Here is a 19823-nt window from a genome sequence, read left to right as displayed (position 1 = left end):
TGTGTGAGAGAGAGAGAGAGGCTCTATAGTATCTGAACATTGAGGCCATCATTAATGTCTCAGTGTCCTCTGTTTCATCATTCTCTTTCATGTTTTGTACATATTCTTGATAGTCATGTAAGTAAACAGACCCAATATCTTTAAAGTGCCTGAGGTGCCCAAGAAAGCTGTCCCAGAAGAGAAAGTACCTGTGCCTAAAAAACCAAAACCTACTGCTGTGCCGAAGAAACCAGCACCTCCGCCAGCAAAAGGTACAGATCAGTAATAGAACCTTTTCTTCTTCTTCTTCATCTTCTTCTCAAACAGCATTTTAACATACTTTTTCCTGTCTGTTATCAGCTGTCTGAGGTATGTAAAGTGTCATCTTCATGTGAACTGTAGTGTGTATGAAAGTTTGTTGTGTAAGTAGCTAATCAGTGTTTGAATGTTACATCGTAAATGCATTTTGATATCCATGACTTTTGTGTAATATTTCTCCTTAATGTTTCATACACATCTTTAACAATCATAAAAGTAAACAGAACTAATATCTTTAAAGTGCCTGAGGTGCCCAAGAAAGCTGTCCCAGAAGAGAAAGTACCTGTTGCTGTGCCTAAAAAAACAGAACCTGCACCTGCTAAAGGTACTGTCATCACTGACATCTTCATAAAGAAGAATCTTTGTCATGTAAATTATACGTGTGTGTGTGTTAGTTACAGAGAGAGAGAGAGACTATAATATCTGAATGTTTGATATCCCAGTGTCCTATGTTTCATTCATATATTTTTAATGTTTTGTTCATATCCTTAATATTCATGCAAGTAAAAGATACTAATACCTTTAAAGTGCCTGATGTGCCAAAGGAATCTGCCCCAGAAGAGAAAATATCTGTTGCTGTACTTAAAATGCCAGAGCCTGCACCATCTACAGGTACATGGTAATAATCGACATCATCATGAAGAGGAATCTGTCTTGTTCTCTTGAGCAGTGCATTTAACAGAAAAAGGATAGAACAAAATATGTTATGAGATTTGTAAATTGTACTCTGTGCAATTTGAAGTAAACATGTTCTGTGCATTTTCTGTATCAGCTGTGATAGTTGCATTTGTCACAGTGAAATATCAGTCATAATAAAAATTACTAAATATTTTTCAAGTGGCAAATGTACCTAAGGAAGTTGTTGTTGAAGAAATAGCATTCTTAATGATGGCTAAGAAAGAAGGTCCCCCCCAATAAAGATGCAATCTATCCATTCATAAAAACTATCATTAACAACATTGTATGCTGGCAGCATTCCAATTCTCATTTTTGTTATTTCTTTGTCTTGCAAACATGACGTTATTTCTTGCTCTTGTGTCCTATCTAGTTCAGAATTCTTCATTTTTTTCCAGTGACGACAACAACAAATCACCTGCCAATGTAATGTTACATAAAACTGTCACTATACAGAAGCAGAAATAAGAAAAGGAGTACTTGTGGCACCTTAGAGACTAACAAATTTAAAATTTGTTAGTCTCTAAGGTGCCACAAGTACTCCTTTTCTTTTTGTGGATACAGACTAACACGGCTGCTACTCAGAAGCAGAAATGTGCACCAAAATTCTTCTGAGAGCCATAACTCATCCCAGATTATTTAGAGATCAAAATCTTCCCTCCCACACAGATCATTCACTAAGACATGAATGCACCAGTAATTTAAAAAGAAATGTATAAACAGCCAAATTAACCATGGAACAAATATTGTACATGTACTTAGTTTGAAGTGCGTGTGTCTGTATCTCTGTGAATGCGTATGTTGAAGTAGTTTTCCTGCCGTATGTATCTTTGTGATATTTGTATAATTCTTCATATGACCGAGTCTTAAACGGTAGTCTTATACTAGTTGTCAATATTCTCTAAAGTCCCTGAAGTCACCATGAAGATTGAACCTGAAGAACCAGAACCTGCTTCTATTTCAGAAATAGAAGAGCTCTCTCCAGCAGAAGAAGAGCTCTCTCCAGCAGAAGAAGAGCTCTCTGTAGTAGAAGAGGTTTTACCATCCAAAGGTATATACAGTAGCCATAGTCAAATGCACACCTTCGTTTCAAAATTGTGCACATCTTGCTTCATAGTTCTCCACAACCATGTTGTATTTGTATTAAGTCCCAGTTTTTCTCCTTGTGTTGTTGTATGTGTGAATATGTTCTAAATTCTCAATTCATTGTAATTTAATTATAATAGTCTTCCCGTTATTCAGTTTTCCTCATGTATTTTTGTTCCCGTGTTAGTAGTGTGCTTTTATAATTCATACTGGACATTCACGTTATGTGCAAGCAACAAACATTTATTTAGGGCTTTTTATGCTTCCATTTAAATCAATGAGAGTTTTGCCATGGAAGCAGAATGGAGGTTTTGGTACATTATATGTTCTTCATATGACTTTATGATAGTAGACGTATTCTAAATCTGCCACAATATTATTTCAAGAGCCAGAACCTGAAAAGAAGATTCCTGAAAAACCAAAGCCACGGGTACCTATTCCACCAAAAGAGGAATTTAAGATGGAAAAAGTTCAACTGAAAGGTATAAGAAGCTACTGAAATCAGTATTAACAGTTTTACTGAATGCTTCAATATAACGCATTTTAATTATAATTTGCTCCTCTTGAAAAGTGGGCTTTTTAATATATTACTTTTAGCCTAACTCAGGGCTTGTTTCTGTTGTTTTCAGTCTAATGATGTTCCTTACTAATTGTTTATCTGTTATTAGCTTTCAGAAATATCTGTCCAGTCAGTTTGTGTGGTTTTCAGTTAAAATGAAGAAATTTATGAAAAAGTTGCTTTATTTTAAATTGTTCTAATCTTTGAAAAAGATCTTAGCACAATATGATAACATATTTGTACATTATTTCACACTGAAAAAAAGGGGTCACCAAAGGAAATTAGTAGGCAGCAGGTTTAAAACAAACAAAAGGAAGTATTTTTTCACAGAACACACAGTCAACCTCTGGAACTCTGCCATAGGATGTTGTGAAGGCCAAGACACTAACAGGATTCAAAAAAGAATTAGATAAATTCATGGAGAATAGGTCCATCCATGGCTATTTGCCAGGATGGGCAGGGATGGTGTCCCTAGCCTCTGTTTGCCAGAAGCTGGGAATGGGCGACACTTGGTGATTACCTGTCCTGTTCATTCCCTCTGGGGCACCTGGCATTGGCTGCTGTGAGAAGACAGGATACTGGGCTAGACGGACCTTTGGTCTGACCCAGTATAGCTGTTCTTATGTTCTTATCCCCACCATGGTTCTCGAGGGTAGTATGTTGCTGGAGCTGTTATACAAATGTGGTCATTAAAGATCCCATTACACCTTTGGAACAGCTGCTTAGAAAGAACTCTGTAGTTTGTGTCCATTGTTTTCTTTTGTTATGTTGCTAGTGTTAATCAGTTATTTGGTGGTGGGGTGTTTGGTGGGTTTTAGCACAAGGATTTTTTCTTTTTCTCATTTTAAATTAGTTTCATTCTAAGGATGTAGGTAGTAAAAATCAAACTGTCATCTTCTTTAAAGCTCCCACACCAAGGAAGAAAGTTGTGCCTGAAAAACCTGTTGAGGCTCCAGAGAAAGTGGAGCTCACCCCTGCTAAAGGTATCTAGTATACGGGTCGGAGAGGGAGGGGAATCATATTTTCTCATTCCTGTCTCTGGTGGGCACTAGATTGTAGTTCTTGAAATTCATCTTCTGTAGTACGCTCCTAAGAACTTCTCTTTTAAATGTTTGGAAGATGTTGTCCAGATGTCATCTGTCTTTGTTGTTCTGTGTTCAATGTCTTTCGTTTTGCTAGATTTAATTGCACCTTCCTTTCCCACTCTGAAATTCAGGAGCTGGTGGATGTGCTAGATAGCTGTGTTAGGGAAGGATATTAAAGTGGGATTAATTATGGGGATCCACACTACTCTATTTGAGGTATAAAGCTCTACTGCAGTTGAAATAAATAAGAAACATAGATAGCTGTGTTTGCGATGACCAGGAGAACCGTACAATGACTTGCCTGCCTGGTGTGAAGGTTGCAGATCTCTTGAGACTTCTAGATAGACTTATGTGTAGTGCTGGGGAGGAGCCGGTGGTCATGGTACAACGACATAGGGAAGGGTAAGAGAGAGGTTCTGGAGGCCAAATTTAGGCTACTATGTAAGAGATTGAAGTCTAGGATCTCCATGGTAGCATTCTCTGAAATGCTTCCAGTTCCACACGCAGGGCCAGTTAGACAGGCAGAACTGCAGGTTCTCAATGCGTGGATGAGACAATGGTAGGGAGGAAGGGTTTAGATTTATTAGGAACTGGGGAAACTTTTGGGAAAGGGGGAGCCTATACAGGAAGGATGGGTTCCACCTAAGCCAAAATGGAACCAGATTGCTGGCACTTAAAATTAAAAAGGTCGTAGAACAGTTTTTAAACTAAGGGCTGGGGGAAAGCCAACAGGTGCAGAGGAGCATGTGTTTCAGACACAGACATCCCTTAGGGGAGGATCTTTTAATGAAGATGTCCTAGTAAGGAGGAGAGGGTGGAAGATGATAAAATGCGGGTAGGCTCTGATGAGAAACAGTCAAATGAAAAAGAGTCCCATTAAATTACGTCATGTAATGGCAGACAGCTAAAAAGTGACACGTTTTTAAAGTGCTTATATATAAATGCTAGAAGTCTAAGTAATAAGATGGATGAACTAGAGTGCCTCATATTAAATGAGAATATTGAGATAATAGGCATCACACAAACTTGGTGAAATGAAGATAATCAATGGAACACAGTAATACCAGGGTACAAATATATCAGAAGGACTGAACATGTCGTGCTGGTGGGGGAGTGGCACTATATGGGAAATAAAGTTAGAATCAAATGAAGTAAAATCTTAAATGAACCGAACTGTACCATAGAATCTCTATGGATAGTGATTCCATGCTCTGGTAATAAAAATAGTGATATATTACTGACCAGGATGATGATGATGACTGTGAAATGCTTAAGGAGATTAAAGAGGATATAAAAATAAAAAAATCAATAATAATGGGGGATTTCAACATCCCTATATTGGCTGGGTACATGTCACCTCAGTGCAGGATGCAGAGATAAAGTTTCTTGACACCTTAAATGACTGCTGCTTGGAGCAGCTAGTCCTGTAATCCACAAGAGAAGAGGCAATTCTTGACTTAGTCCTAAGTGGAGCACAGGATCTGGTCCAAGATCTGAATATAGCTGGACCACTTGGTAATAGTGACCATAATATAATTAAATTTGACATCCTTGTGGCAGGGAAAACCATACAGCTGCCCAACACCATAGCATTTAATTTCAGAAAGGGGGACTACACAAAAATGAAGAAGTTAGTGAAACAGAAATTAAAAGGTACAGTGCCAAAAGTGAAATCTCTGCAAGAGAGCGTGAGAGAAAAAAAAATTGGGCTCTTTTTCTTCCTCCTAAATTTATTCAGAGCTTAGAAATTAAGGTGGCAGGCATCTTATAAAAATACCATAGACAGACAGTCCAGGTAGATAGGTAAGTAGGACCTGCAATTGTAGGGAGTGTAGAATATCAGGGATGAGATCCACGGTGTTGACAGAGAGAAGAATTTTACCTTTAACCCTTAACTTTGAATTTCTTAGCTTTTGTGGGTTTCTCAGACTCGTACATTTATTTTGTTATTTTTGTGAAAATCTCTTACTAGTCTTGGATCCGTAAAACAAGCATATACAGATATTCCAGGAAAAAAGATTAAGTAAAACAATCTGCATCCATTTCAGTTGTTTTATCTTCTGTTTTGAATGTTCTATTGTAAAGCAGCATTTGGTTTGTGTATTTGGATGGCTGCTATTACTGCTATGAACTTATTTTGAAATGATGTTCTTTTAAGTGCCCGGAGTTGAAAAGAAAGGCCGCAGAATACTTCCTGAAGTTACCCCTCCACCAAAGGAAGAAGTTGTTCTTAAAAAAGGTACAGTAATTGGTCATGATATAAGCACACAAATCCATTCCCTAAGTATTCCAAAGGAACACTGCGCTAGGACTGCATTATGCCCTCCCAGAGAAACTTATATGAGAAATTACATGAGCTAAATGCTGCCTGAGGCTCATTTCCTGGTGAAGGAGTTTGTGGGTGCATGCAGGAGGAAGAGGTTGAAAATCCAGTAGATCCAAAGGATCTACAGGGAAAGCAGAGCAAAACACTGAGAATATCAGGACATCCCCTGGGAGACTCTTCCTCTTCATGCTGTTCTCTGGACCCCATTCCCTCCATCTTGACAGTAGCACTAATTCAGGAGCCATGTTGTGGGTGGCTACCTAGCAACCAATGACTGATTGGCCTTCCCCAATGGGACTTCTGCTTGGATATCCACTGTGTTGGAGGGAAGCTGGCCTGATCAATTATTTCCTATTCCAGTCTGGCACTCTTTTCCAGTCCTGTGAATATCTGACCATGCAGAGTTCATATTGGGGTCATTCCATGGTCTCAGAAGGGCAGGCAGCACTGGCCACTCCTTTCATGCAAAGACTGGAGCTTTCCCAATGCACTCATTTGCTTTTTAGCATGCTATACAGAGGGGAACCAATAGCTCCACTGAATTATCTTTCCTGCTGTTTTATATTAACTGAAATCAAAGTGGAATTTCAGATGTATAATTCTTTTTTAAAAGTCTCTAGCTCTTTAGGTAATGATTATAAGAGATATTTTTACTTATGGTAGACTAAAAACGAGTAGACTAAAAATGATCTATAAGATATACAATTTACCTTGCAAAAGGTAACAACAAAATAGCTCAAACCTGCTCTTTTTGAAGTAAATTGGAGTTTGGTCCAGAATCTACCATTTTGGCCCTGAAATTCATTTGTAATTTCAGGTGTTAGTGCATAATTATCCACTCTAATTCATCATTTAAAAATAACTCATAATACATCATTTTTGTGCTCACAAGAAATGTTGGCATTAATACCGTAATTCAAATTATCAAGTACAGTAAGCATTTACAGGGTAGTTTAGGTACTTCACCAAAAAATGTTGAAAATTAACTGGTAGTGTGGCTTTCAGTTGGTGAATCTATTATATATTCAGAATACCAGAAATGTCATGAAGGATTCCTAAAAGCTTCTCTCTTATGTCTCCAAAAATAAATTATCTGTTACTGATAAAACATTTGTGATCCAATATGTCATTGTTATGGGAAAGACTAAAATTATCTTGATATGTAATTTCATTATTAACAGATGTTTTACTTGATGTATAGATTTATTCAAACTGAAGATCTTACAAGTCGTCATTATTATATTGAGTTCTAAAATATTCTTGGATTATAGTTCTGTGTAAATTCAGTGGCTTTTTAATTCAAATGATCTAAATAACTAATTTTATTCTAAGTCTGAATGTTAAAATATACATTTTCCAGCAGATGGACCACTTTAAATTAAAGCATTTTTTTTGCTCCAAGTGACAATGTAAAATTGCCTTTATGATAATAACCATAATAATGACATAAAAGCTATATTCCTGTACAATATGCTGGGTGTTTCATATATATATTCTCTGTTCAGATAATTATTAAATCTTTATCTTAATTACCATCATCTTCATCCAGATAGGGCTTTAAAAACTGAAATTATTTCTCTTTCAAAGTTCCTAGAAAAACACCTGAAGAGGAAAAACCGAAACCAGAGAAAGAACCAAAAGTAGAAACTAAACCAGAACCTAAACCAGTAGAAAAGAAAAAGAAACCTGAAGGTACAAGTCAAGATCACATTCATTTGCTTCTGATTATGGAGAGACCCAAACCGAAATCCTACTTCTGATTAGCAATTTATTCGGCTTAGTATCTAAACCTGGATTCAAGATCAGAATTGTGTAAATGTCCTCCACGCCTGTAATATGCTGAGTTTAAGTTTCTACTAAAAATATACCCAAATTTTGGGAAAATCTAGGTCCAGATTGGAATTGTGAACCTTGGTGGCTATTTCTCTTTCTGAGTCTTCATTTTATGTAAAAGAGAACTTTTAAAATGTTTTATAATGTAAACTAAAAAGTAACAAAGCATAAACCATGGTTGATCCACTTATCCTTTCAGTTATGGTCTTGTAACTGCATGTCCTACTGTCTGTTTTCTGTTTCTAGTTTTATCTAAGTGTGATTGCTAACAATATATATGTACCTTAAACCTAAGGTCAACTGAAAATCTTAATCACATATACAGAACTTGACTAAATTTCTAATGTCATATTAAACCACTCTAGTTATATTAAAATTACTTCAGTTAATGTATCTGGGTAGTCAAGGAATTTAAACATATATTCCAAAATAAAAATAATATTTTTAAAGAGCCAGAAGTTCCCAAGAAGAAAATTGAGATACCACCTGTCACAAAAAAAGAGGAGAAACCTGAGCCTGAACCAGAGAAAGGTACCAAATGTGTGGTTCTCTTTTCCTTATTCCTGCAACTAAACTGCATCCATAAGTAAACACCGTTTTATGTAGGCTAAACTAATTCATTAATATCATTCAGCCATAAAAAGTGTCCTTTTTTAGCCTCTTTGCATTCTTCTGGGTCTTATTTCCTCTTTAGTTCTTCAGTGCTTAAAGAATTCAACTCTCTTCCATTGAGATCTCTGCATCTTGCTGTATATGTGTTTGCCCCTGCTGTCTTTCATCAGTGTATTTTGCAAGTTAAAAAAATAAAATTAAAAAGCCGGTCTTCTATTAATTGTCTGTGTTTTAAAGTTTCACTAACATTTTGCACTTCTCCTTTATGATTTTTCTCTATTTTTAAATAAGGTTATAAAATATTTATACTAACCTATTGGTTATTGTGTGTTTAAAGTGCCAGAACCTAAGCCAGCAGCTATCCCACTTCCTGAACCAAAACCCGCAGTAGGTAAGAGACCTCTCAACATGAATAACTGTACACACATTTCCCTGTACATCTTGCCTTTTACCATTGAGTGGGTTCCGGTTAAAAGCGTGTTAAGCAAATATCTCAGCTAACTTTTCATGCTACCAGGAGTGAAGGATATTTTCTGAATATTTGTTGTGAGTGAGGATCTAGTAAATGTATGCTTTATAGGGCACTTGAGAAAGTGCTGCATAATAAGTTTTAATAAACATGTACAAAAAATCAATTAATTAATACATTTTAATTCTTTCTACAGCTCTAAAATCTCCCAAACCACCAGCAGAACCAGCCCCTGTTGCTGCTCCAGTGACAACTCCAGTGGTTGGAAAGAAAGCAGGTATTAACATTGATTCTGTAGAGTGTTTGCTAATTTGCAGTACCATCCTGCAGCCATTTCTCACGTGACTATACACACTGAAGACAACATGACACCTAAGGGCTGTGGGATCTTATCATTTATTATTTCCCAGATACTTAAAGCCTCCCCCGCCTCATGGGGGGGATCAGGCTCGCATTGTACTAGGCACTGACGCACACACATAATAAGATAATTCCTGCCCCAAAGCTATACAATTGGGGTTTAGTCTATGCTCTTCAGTGTGGGAGATGAGACGTACTTAACATGTCTAATTAAATGTATGTATTCTGTTAATTTCTTGATATTTGTTCTGTATGTTCAGACATTCATCTGTATATGTTGTATGCCTGTTATATGTATTGCAAAAAATATATTTATGTTGTACATATTGGGAAGGGATGACGGTGTTGTTTTGTTCGCTGTTTTGGAGTTTGTTTTCTATCTGCTGAGTGCTGGCAAAGGTGCCAAGAGCACTGAAGCTCTCTGGCACTACTGTTGTTGTTTAGTATTCATATAGGGTGGCATCCAGCGGCTTCAGCCAGAGTCAGGGACCCATTGTGTACAGCCACATCGGAATAGTCTGTCCCTTTCTGACATCCTTACAGGTTAGGAGCTTCATCCATGGAACGGCTATAGCACAAGCAGCAGCAGCAGCACAATCTTCCCCATCACTTTGTGTCCCAACCATGACCCAGAGGGGACCCATTCTAAAATGAGAGTGCAGTTAATTCTCTTTATTCAATCCTCGAACACTTGTGAAGCATGCAATCAGTGTCCATTGTGATATTGGTTTGGTGATGTGGACAGCTATTCAAAAACTCCACGTAGGTTGCCAGGCATCATCACAGAATAACAATTTTCAGCTACTGCTAGTGTGGGTTGGATTTGAACTGGCAACCTAAAGGCAAAAGACTCCATTGCCCATCACCATCTTGAGATAACTAGGACCCTGTGTTGTAAAGGTCAAATGCCACCTGTGGAAAAAGGCAAGATTAAATCCCCTGTGTTTAAAGTGTCTGCTACCGATGAGAAACACATGCATGTAAAAGATAGTATGAGCCACAAGGCAGCTGCAGGGACATTTGAGCAGAAGAAGCATTTGAGCTAAACATCTCAGATGAAACAGTTGATAGAATATTAAAACCAGAGGAAGATAAACAAGAGACAGAGGTTCTTAAACAATTTGGGATGGTTGCCCAAGAAGCTGAACCAAAAGTAATAACTGTAGTTTCAAGGAAGAATCCTACGGTTAAAGATGAGGAGAGAGAGCCTGCAATAGGTCAGGTTGCCTTTGAAAAGGCTAAAAATAAGAACACCCCATGAGGAACCAAAGCCCATTTATATAGCATCTGAACACATTGAAAGAAGTACCAGAGAAGAAAAGAAGAATACAATTAAATTAGAGGTTCATAGGATGGATGAAAATGAGAGATTCCCTGAAGAGTCTAGCATTCCATCCAAAGAAGGGGAAAGATTCCTACATATGAAAAAGAAAAAGGGAAGTGCATTAATTTTTCTCCTTGAAGATGCCCCAAGAAAGTCTGATATCTTGATTCAGAAGAAGAGAGATGTTCCAAAAAGATAAAATAAGTTTGCAAACTGAAGAAATTGCCATAAAAGATTATGTGATGGATACTACAGAAGCCACTGAAGAAGTAGTACCTGAAATACCTCTGATAACAAGTGAGGGAGAGAAGAAAGATGTTACTCTGAAGAGGTCTGAAAAAGTCCCTTTGGGTAAATTCATGACATAAACAAGAAAACTCAGAAAGTGGGGAAATTCAGTTTCAAGAAAGCTGAATTTATCCTACTGCTGAAGAAATCATGGTTCCCACCAAACAAGTAAAGAAAATAGATATCTTTCAAAAAGAAGAGATTAACAAAAATCTTGACTGTAAAATGGCAGAATAAGGTTCCCAGGAATCCTCTGAGGATACTGGGGTAGTAGTGAGAAATGATGGGGGCATTGGAAAATTCATTGAAGATGAGGTGATTCCCACAAAAAGGCAGTTCTTTACAGATTCAGTTCTCAAGCCACAGGATGCAGAAATGAAAATAGAAGGAAAAAATTTTGCAGGCTAAAGAGAGTCCACTGAAACCCATATGAGGAGAGAGATTCAGAAGTATCAGTGATGGAACAGATAACTTTAAATGGCAAGCAGGAAAAAGGATTATGCCAGTTAAGAAAGTTAAAACGCCTTCTAGGACCTTCTTAGATAAAGACAAAGATACAGACTAAAACCCCTGAAAAGCTGTCTGTAGGAAAAGAATTCGAAATGGTGATTCCGGGAAATGGCAGAGACACTGAGATTTCCTTAGGAGACCTTGACAAAATAGCCCAATTTGAAAAAAGTGATGGAACTGAATCAGTAAAGGAAAGTCCTGTTAGATGTCAAAGAATGAGGGCAAAAAACGATATTAAAAAGTTATCTCCCAAAAGAGAAACCCTAGCTCTTAAAAACAGTGAGCAAATCTTAAACTGAAAGACATAAATCTCCTTTAAATATAGAGGAACTCAAGCTTTCTGGAAGAGAATTCTCTGTTGTAGAAGACGTCAGATAAAATAGCAGCATAATGTGGCAGTAAAAAATTTACTCCTGTCACCAAGAAAACAGAGAAGAAAACAAAGCCTTTGAACCAAAAGCTGTCTTGCAATAGAATGCCCAGCAAAGAAGATGTCCCAGTCTCCAAAAGCCTAGGTAAAGTTATCACTCCATTACAGAAGAGAAAGAAGTCTGGGGACTGGATCTCGACGAGCATGGTAGAGTTTCAGAAGATGACTGGCAATTGGATTAATTTGAGGAGCTGAAAGAAGCTGTGGAATGTCTGGTGGAAAGGTGAGAAGGCTGCTGCCAAACTCCTCCTCAGAGAGCTCATCATATAAGCTTTGGAAGAAAACACCATTTCTCATCATTATCTGCTTGTGTTTATTTGTCAGTCTGCTTGTATCCTTCAGTACTATTTGTATCTCCATCTAATGCATCAATTCTCTGAATAGGCATTCAAACATCTGTCACTAGTTTGTCTTCCTGTGTGTGTATCATCTGAACATACTTTTGTGTTCATTGTATTATTTTTACATTATTTTTAAATGGTAGTTTAAATCATCTATATGTTGTTACTGTAAAATTGCAGAGCGGTTCACACAGATTTTTCATATGTACACCTCTTTTTTATCATTTCTTGCATTCTGTGTCCTGCATTTCATATCGCTCAACTATATAAAACAGTCTTTGTACACACATATACAGAATGCAGGATAATAGGAAGTGTGATGTGGGAAATATTTTGAAAAGTGAGGGGCGACCTCTCATAATTTATGAATGAGACAAGGTGGGGGAGACCAACTTCTGTCTAATAAAAGATATTACCTCACCCGCCTTGTCTCTCTCATATCCTGGGACCAGCATGGCTACAACAACACTGCAAACAATAGTTCATGAATGGCAGAGTGAAGCAGAAACACATATGAATTATGATAAATAATCCCTAACTCTTGAGCATAGCCCTCTGCCTTTGAACATGTATTTCATGAATAGATTAATATATTTCTTGGTTTGGTTTTTACAGTATGTGTGTTACCTTTTAAAAGCTGTCAAAACAGGTAGAAAAAGAGAGCTTTGCTACCCCAATTTACTGGTGGGTAGGTCATACATGGCTTTTTATTATTGGTACTCAATAGTCAAGGTATCAGTGTTCTTTGGAGGCAGTGACATTTGTGTGGGCTGTGATTTTTTTGACATGGCCTTCGTTTCAATTGGTGGTTGGGTAGTCATGCAGTAGTTTATGTATGTCTCTTGTTAAGTGGTATTTAGACTTACACTTCTGTGTAGTGCCTCACTAGAACAGGAAAGACAGGTTCTAGCATGCTAAGTGGCAGTTTCTTCCACTACTGTCCTTTGAGAAATCATCATTTTACAAAGTTTCATTGTTTTGCCCAAAACTGATGATTATCATTTTTATTATCATTTACAGCTTTTTTGATTATATTTAATTAAAAAACCCATAACTGGGAGCTTAGGGTTAGTGAATGGCTACTTCACAGCGAGTCTTAAAAAATAACAGAGTTTTGGCAGAACAAAATATTGATAAAGGGAGGGTTCCTAAGCTCCACTTTTTAATATCTACCACAGGATATGCAGTTTTAGATGCTATATTTCAAAATATTCAATGTCAATCTAACTATTGACAGTATATGTTGTATAAAAATGTATATGCTTACACCCTTCTCCTTGCTGTATGAGTATATGTATGTATGGAGACAGAAGAAAGAGAAAATGTCACTATTAGAAAGATTTTTATCTTAATGTTAATACATACATCTACTTACCGAGACTTAATACATTGCTAATACTATTGCTGTTTTACTGCAGAGCCAAAAGCATCAAAAGAGGAACCTGGCAAGGTTAAAACTCCTATTAAAGGTAAGAGAAATGATCATAAAATACAAACAGTGCAAAGTTTGCATGTGTAAAATCCTAATTATAATGAATGCTTTCAGCTTTCTGTGGTGTAAATTATTGGACAGCAGACTTCCCAAATATGACTTAGAATGACAAGGATTAGCTAAAGTTTAATCTAAACTGCCTTTTTTTTTTTTTGCCAAGACAATATTTGTTAAAAGGAATGGCTGTTCCTATTTCTGAAGTTACATTTTTAATGAAATCATCTTTAAAAATCCATCTGATTCAGCCACTAACACAAGATATGAAACTTAACCTTGCTTATATTATCATATTTGACTCAAACAATGGACAAATTTAGAATAGAGATTAATATTAAACTTTAAATAAAATATCTCTAAAATGTTGCCATTCAGATTAAATAAATAGACTTACGATTCTGATTATGTTCTGACTCATTCTGGACAAAGCAAATTAAGATTTACTATGAATACATTGTAATCAAAGAGGAAAACTGTAAAGGAGGGCATATCAAATCTCAGTATGGGTGTTTTAGACATAACAAAAGTGAATGGATGCTTTAACCCAGTTGAGACTTTGAGCATGAAAAACTGCACGGCACCCCAGCTTTTAACATGGTCCAGGTAGAATTGTGGACTAATTCTTTAATCTAGGCTTGATTGTGCAGTTTTTGTGCTCTAATTGCATCACTGTAAATTTTGTCAAATTGGCAACTAAGCGTCTGGCTCATGAACCTCATTCAGCCCAGTTGCTACAGCATGCAAACAAGCAAAACTCTAAATTGGGATGAGTTTATTCATCTCTACATCTGACTTATAGCCAAGAAGACACCATCCCCTGCAGAACTGGAGAGGAGGAAACTAAGGCCAGGCAGTGGTGGTGAAAAACCTCCTGAAGAGCCACCATTCACCTACCAACTTAAAGCTGTGCCACTCAAGTTTGTTAAAGAAATGAAGGACATAGTGCTGAAAGAAGCTGAATCTATTGGCTCTTCTGCAATCTTTGAGGTTCTTATCTCTCCCTCTACTGCAAGTACCAGCTGGATGAAAGACGGAAATAACATCCGAGAGAGCCCAAAGCACAGGTTTATTGCAGATGGCAAAGACAGGAAGCTGCATATTATTGATGTCCAGCTTTCAGACTCCGGCGAGTACACTTGTGTGCTACGTCTGGGAAACAAAGAAAAGACCTCGACAGCTAAACTCATTGTTGAAGGTATTTCCTTGCACCCTGAATATGCTTTAGATTCTTCAGCAACTTAAAGAATAGCTATAATTTACAGCGTTAAATATGTTTGTATATTGCGAGTTTTCAGTAATTGTCGTAATTTCCATTGATCATTTCATATTTTCATTCTGTATGCAGTGCGTCTCTATGCTGTATAAAAAATAAAATGCATCAAAATATGGTTCCCTCTTCCCCCAGAAATACCAGTGCGTTTTGTGAAAACTCTTGAGGAACAAGTCACAGTGGTCAAAGGGCAGCCATTTTATCTGAGCTGTGAGCTGAACAAAGAGAGAGATGTGGTGTGGAGGAAGGATGGAAAGATCATAAAAGACAAGCCTGGAAAGTACGCTCTGAATATTATTGGTTTGCAACGAGCCCTCACCATCATGAATGCAGATGACACTGATGCTGGCACTTATGCTGTGACAGTGGAAGATACTGACCTCAAATGTGACTCTGTTGTTCAAGTAATAGGTAAGCAATCAGAATAAAACTCTAATTTCTCTCCTTTGAATTTGTGTGCATGTTTGGGGTGCTTTAAAATAAGGAAAGTTTGACTTGATTGGTACCTGAAAAGGAGCACAAAAGGGTGGTCACCGTGTTTTTATTCCTTAGGTAATGGGTTCATTATTCTTCACCTTTGTTTAACACATTTTGAAATGTACACTCTTGGTATTTTAGGGCCTAACTCCCACTGAAGTTATAGGAAAAGCTGCTACTCAAAGGGGGATGAATCAGAATTACCATTTATAGGATTAGGGTCATATTGATCCTCATGTGGAACTCCCAGTCAGGATCAGTGGGGAGTAGTGCTCAAAATACTATGCCAGAATTAACCAGATTTCATCAATATTGTTAGAAGTAGACTCCCATTTGGGGGATTTTATCTGCTGAATATTAGTAGATAATTTTGGCAAATGTATGGATTGCTCTCAGCTCCCTGCTAAGTTGCTATGATTTATTGGAGGGCCTTTGTTTTTTTGGCAATCCTGATATAGAAACTCCTAGCCATCTGCCCTCCATAAATTGCAAACAAGTCTTTGGGAAATGTTCTACTCTGGTTGCATATGACAACTTCTATTATTGCAGTGATTCCTGTGAATCATGTGTGCTCATTGCAAGTTATAAACCAATATAAACTGGCAAGTCGTTTTTTTTATAGGCTTTGTCTTTTCAAAGAGTGGAATAAACTAAATTTCAGAAGCCCTTATTTCTCTCATTTATGAACCCACTTATATGTATTAATAACCTACGAACCCTAATTTTTATTTAACTTTTTCTCATGCAGAAGTGATAAGAGACTGGTTGGTGAAACCTATAAGAGACCAGCATGTGAAACCAAAGGGTACAGCTACTTTCGTTTGCAATCTTGCCAAGGAGACGCCAAATTTTAAATGGTACAAGGGAGATGAAGAAATTCCAGCTAAACCAACTGAAAAGACAGAAATCTTGAAAGAAGGAAATCTCATTTACCTCAAAATTAAGAATGCTGCACCTGAAGATATTGGTGAATATGCAGTGGAAGTTGAAGGTCGCAGATATGCAGCTAAACTGACCCTTGGAGGTAAGGAAGGTTTTCTGAACATTATATGTAATTATTGTATATGCCAGTATTTTCAACCCTTTCAAAACAAGAATATTCAAAACTTGAACTGCTGTAAAGTTGTATCAAAACTTTCATTGACTATGTTACACATGTTTGTTTGTGCATCTCCAGAGCGTGAGGTTGAGCTGCTTAAACCGCTGGAGGATGTTACAGTTTATGAGAAACAAACAGCAAACTTCGACACAGAAATTTCTGAGGAAGATGTTCCTGGAGAATGGAAACTGAAAGGAGAAATCCTGAGGCCCTCACCTGTAAGCATCCTCCCATTTAAAAATGCAGTTCATTTAAAATGAGAATACTGTGAGCAAGTTCTACAAACTTATGTTAGTCACACTGTAAAATTTTTGCTGGTCTGTTTATCTCTGCAGTCATCCAGTGCTCCGGCACAGAAATTAGAGAGGTTAAGTTTTATGATGATTGAAAATGTGGTCCTCCTCAAGGAACTACGTTTCACAGCAAATAACATAAAATAATTTGCAAGGCTTCATATCACAACAAAAATATCCAGGCCCATGTAAATTGCTAGAGTGGCGCCTAAGTTAAAAATAGGAGTTGAGCGTTAAGGAAATGTATTTTATTTTACTTTAAGATTTCCTTTAGAGTAAAATCATTTTGATTTGGTAGCAATACTGTTCTCTAACAGGCAACTATTCCCTGTGTGTGTAAAACAAGATTTGGAGTGTTTCTTTTTTATGAACAGAGTCCAATATTGTGTATTTAGAATACCAGTTTCCTTACTAAAAACGTAATTTTTCCAGACTTGTGAAATCAAAGCTGAAGGAGGAAAACGCTTCCTAACTTTACACAAAGTCAAGTTGGAACAGGCTGGTGAAATCCTCTACCAAGCACTCAATGCGCTTACTACAGCCATCCTGACAGTGAAAGGTACACTATACTAGCAAATAGAGAATAGTATCACTTAGTCCAAGTTCACATTGAGTGCTTGAAAAAAATTAATTCTGTTTTGTTTCTAGAAATTGAACTTGACTTTGCTGTGCCTCTGAAAGATGTCACTGTTCCTGAGAAGCGTCAGGCTCGATTTGAATGTGTTCTCACCCGGGAAGCCAATGTTATATGGTCTAAGGGCACTGACATCATCAAAGTTGGAGACAAATTCGATATAATTGCAGATGGAAAGAAACATATCCTTGTAATCAATGATTCAGAGTTTGATGATGAAGGAGAATACACTGCTGAAGTGGAAGGGAAGAAGAGTACAGCAAGATTGTTTGTGGAAGGTAAGTATCTCATTATGAGCAGAGACTATGTGAAGATTATTAAAGAGCACATCTTCTAGAACTTCACTAGCGTAATGTTAAGGTACTGATGAGCAATGTTTCATTATAGGTGTCAGGTTGAAGTTCATCACACCTCTAAAAGACCAAACAGTGAAAGAAGGGGAAACGGCTCACTTTGAGTTCGAGCTTTCTCATGAAGATATGCTAGTGACCTGGTTCAAAAATGACAAAAAACTCCACACAAGCAGAACGGTTCTGATTCATGCAGAAGGCAAGACTCACAAATTAGAAATGAGAGAAGTAACACTTGATGATATCTCTGAGATAAAGGCTGAAGTCAAGGGCTTGCACACTCGTGCTAAGCTCCAAGTCTTAGGTAAAGTATTACCACCACTTAATATAAACAATTTCTTAAAGGAACAGTGACAAAACATTTGTTTTAATAACTTTTTACATTTCAATATGCCTTTAATTATATATTGATTTCAAGTTTACTAACTGTTTCACAACCAACATGCCGTTTGTAGAGGCCGATCCATACTTCACCGTGAAATTACAAGACTACTCTGCTATAGAGAAAGATGATGTCATTCTGGAGTGCGAACTTAGCAAAGATGTACCAGTGAAATGGTACAAAGATGGCCAAGAGCTTACAGCTTCCAAGAGAATCTCTATAAAGGCTGAGGGCACGCGCCGTATCCTAAAAATCAAGAAGATTGAAGATGGTGATAAGGGCAACTATGAGTGTGACTGTGGAACTGACAAGACAAAAGCTAATGTTCACATTGAGCGTAAGTGGCCACGCCTTCCCAACTGGACCCCAGCTGAAAACCTTGTAACATATAGCTTAATACAGCAAAGTTGACCTGTGTTTCTGTGCTTCCAGCTCGTATAATAAAAGTGGAGCGCCCCCTGTATGGAGTGGAGGTATTTGTTGGTGAAACAGCTCGTTTTGAGGTTGAAATCTCTGAGCCCGATGTCCACCCCCTATGGAAGTTAAAGGGAGAAACTTTAACACCTTCACCTGTAAGGCTCTTTCATTATTTTTAAAATCACAATGTATAATTTTAAAAATAAAAATTCCCCAGCGTAACCTGTGATGGATGATGGCTTAGAAAAATTATATTTATTTCCCCCTTCAAACCAGAACTGTGAAATAATTGAAGATGGGAAGAAGCATGTTCTTATCCTTTATAATTGCAAACTGGATATGACTGGAGAAGTGTCCTTCCAGGCTGCAAATGCTAAAAGTGCAGCTAATCTGAAAGTGAAAGGTATAGTGGCAACATTCTCCGTGCATACAAAACTTTCTTATTAAATCTACCAATAAAAAAGCCAGCATAAATGCATCTCTGAACTTGTAATGATCTGCTCTGATTTCAGAATTACCTCTCATCTTTATCACTCCACTCAGTGATGTCAAGGTCTTTGAGAAGGATGAGGCAAAGTTTGAATGTGAGGTGTCTAGGGAACCCAAGACTTTCCGTTGGTTGAAAGGAACACAAGAGATCATGGGTGATGAGAAGTTTGAAATTATCTCAGAGGGCACAAGACATGCCCTGGTAATTAAGACAGTTGCATTTGAGGATGAAGCTAAATATATGTTTGAAGCTGAAGATAAAAGAACAAGTGCCAAGCTGATCATTGAAGGTTTGTTTGACTTGATGCTTCTATGGATAATGCACTTGATAATTGTCTTTCAATTGTTTTTTACATAAATGTAATCATTAATGAGACACATTGTTTGTTTAGGCATTCGTCTGAAATTCATTACTCCTCTCAAAGATGTAACAGCAAAGGAGCGTGAGACTGCAGAGTTTACTGTAGAACTGTCTCATGACAATATCCCTGTTGCTTGGTTCAAGAATGACCAACGACTGCATACCAGTAAGGTGGTTTCAATGAAAGACGATGGCAAATTCCATACACTCACCTTTAAAGATCTCTCTATTGATGACACTTCTCAGATCAGAGCAGAAGCTATGAGCAAATCTTCTGAAGCTAAACTCACAGTTATTGGTAAGTGTATCTTACTTTTATTCAGTATGAATTCACATGTTGGATATTTTATATATTCCTAAAAAAAGA

At 37.3% G+C, this 19823-nt stretch overlaps 1 protein-coding gene across 1 annotated transcript in view; it reads left to right on the top strand.

Annotated features, from left to right (window-relative positions):
* TTN (titin) overlaps positions 1-19823 on the top strand; it is a gene marked incomplete at its 5' end in the record, with an annotated part of 307317 nt that overhangs the window by 183272 nt on the left and 104222 nt on the right. The window contains 24 exons of the mRNA XM_084642843.1: positions 147-251; positions 539-622; positions 802-909; positions 1880-2023; positions 2445-2540; positions 3523-3600; positions 5861-5941; positions 7616-7720; positions 8312-8392; positions 8811-8864; positions 9139-9219; positions 13614-13664; positions 14484-14879; positions 15090-15365; positions 16180-16455; positions 16609-16748; positions 17256-17382; positions 17472-17735; positions 17845-18111; positions 18263-18526; positions 18622-18761; positions 18883-19009; positions 19119-19385; positions 19488-19754. Coding sequence (XP_084498969.1) covers positions 147-251; positions 539-622; positions 802-909; positions 1880-2023; positions 2445-2540; positions 3523-3600; positions 5861-5941; positions 7616-7720; positions 8312-8392; positions 8811-8864; positions 9139-9219; positions 13614-13664; positions 14484-14879; positions 15090-15365; positions 16180-16455; positions 16609-16748; positions 17256-17382; positions 17472-17735; positions 17845-18111; positions 18263-18526; positions 18622-18761; positions 18883-19009; positions 19119-19385; positions 19488-19754 — 3879 coding nt within the window. The remainder of the gene's footprint in view (positions 1-146; positions 252-538; positions 623-801; positions 910-1879; positions 2024-2444; positions 2541-3522; positions 3601-5860; positions 5942-7615; positions 7721-8311; positions 8393-8810; positions 8865-9138; positions 9220-13613; positions 13665-14483; positions 14880-15089; positions 15366-16179; positions 16456-16608; positions 16749-17255; positions 17383-17471; positions 17736-17844; positions 18112-18262; positions 18527-18621; positions 18762-18882; positions 19010-19118; positions 19386-19487; positions 19755-19823) is intronic.

This window comes from Lepidochelys olivacea (genome assembly GCF_965140295.1).
Source record: "Lepidochelys olivacea isolate rLepOli2 genome assembly, chromosome: 11".
NCBI classification, from domain to species: Eukaryota; Metazoa; Chordata; order Testudines; family Cheloniidae; genus Lepidochelys; species Lepidochelys olivacea.
Note: the sequence above shows the minus strand (reverse complement) of the source record. Positions and strands in the feature narration are given on the sequence as shown.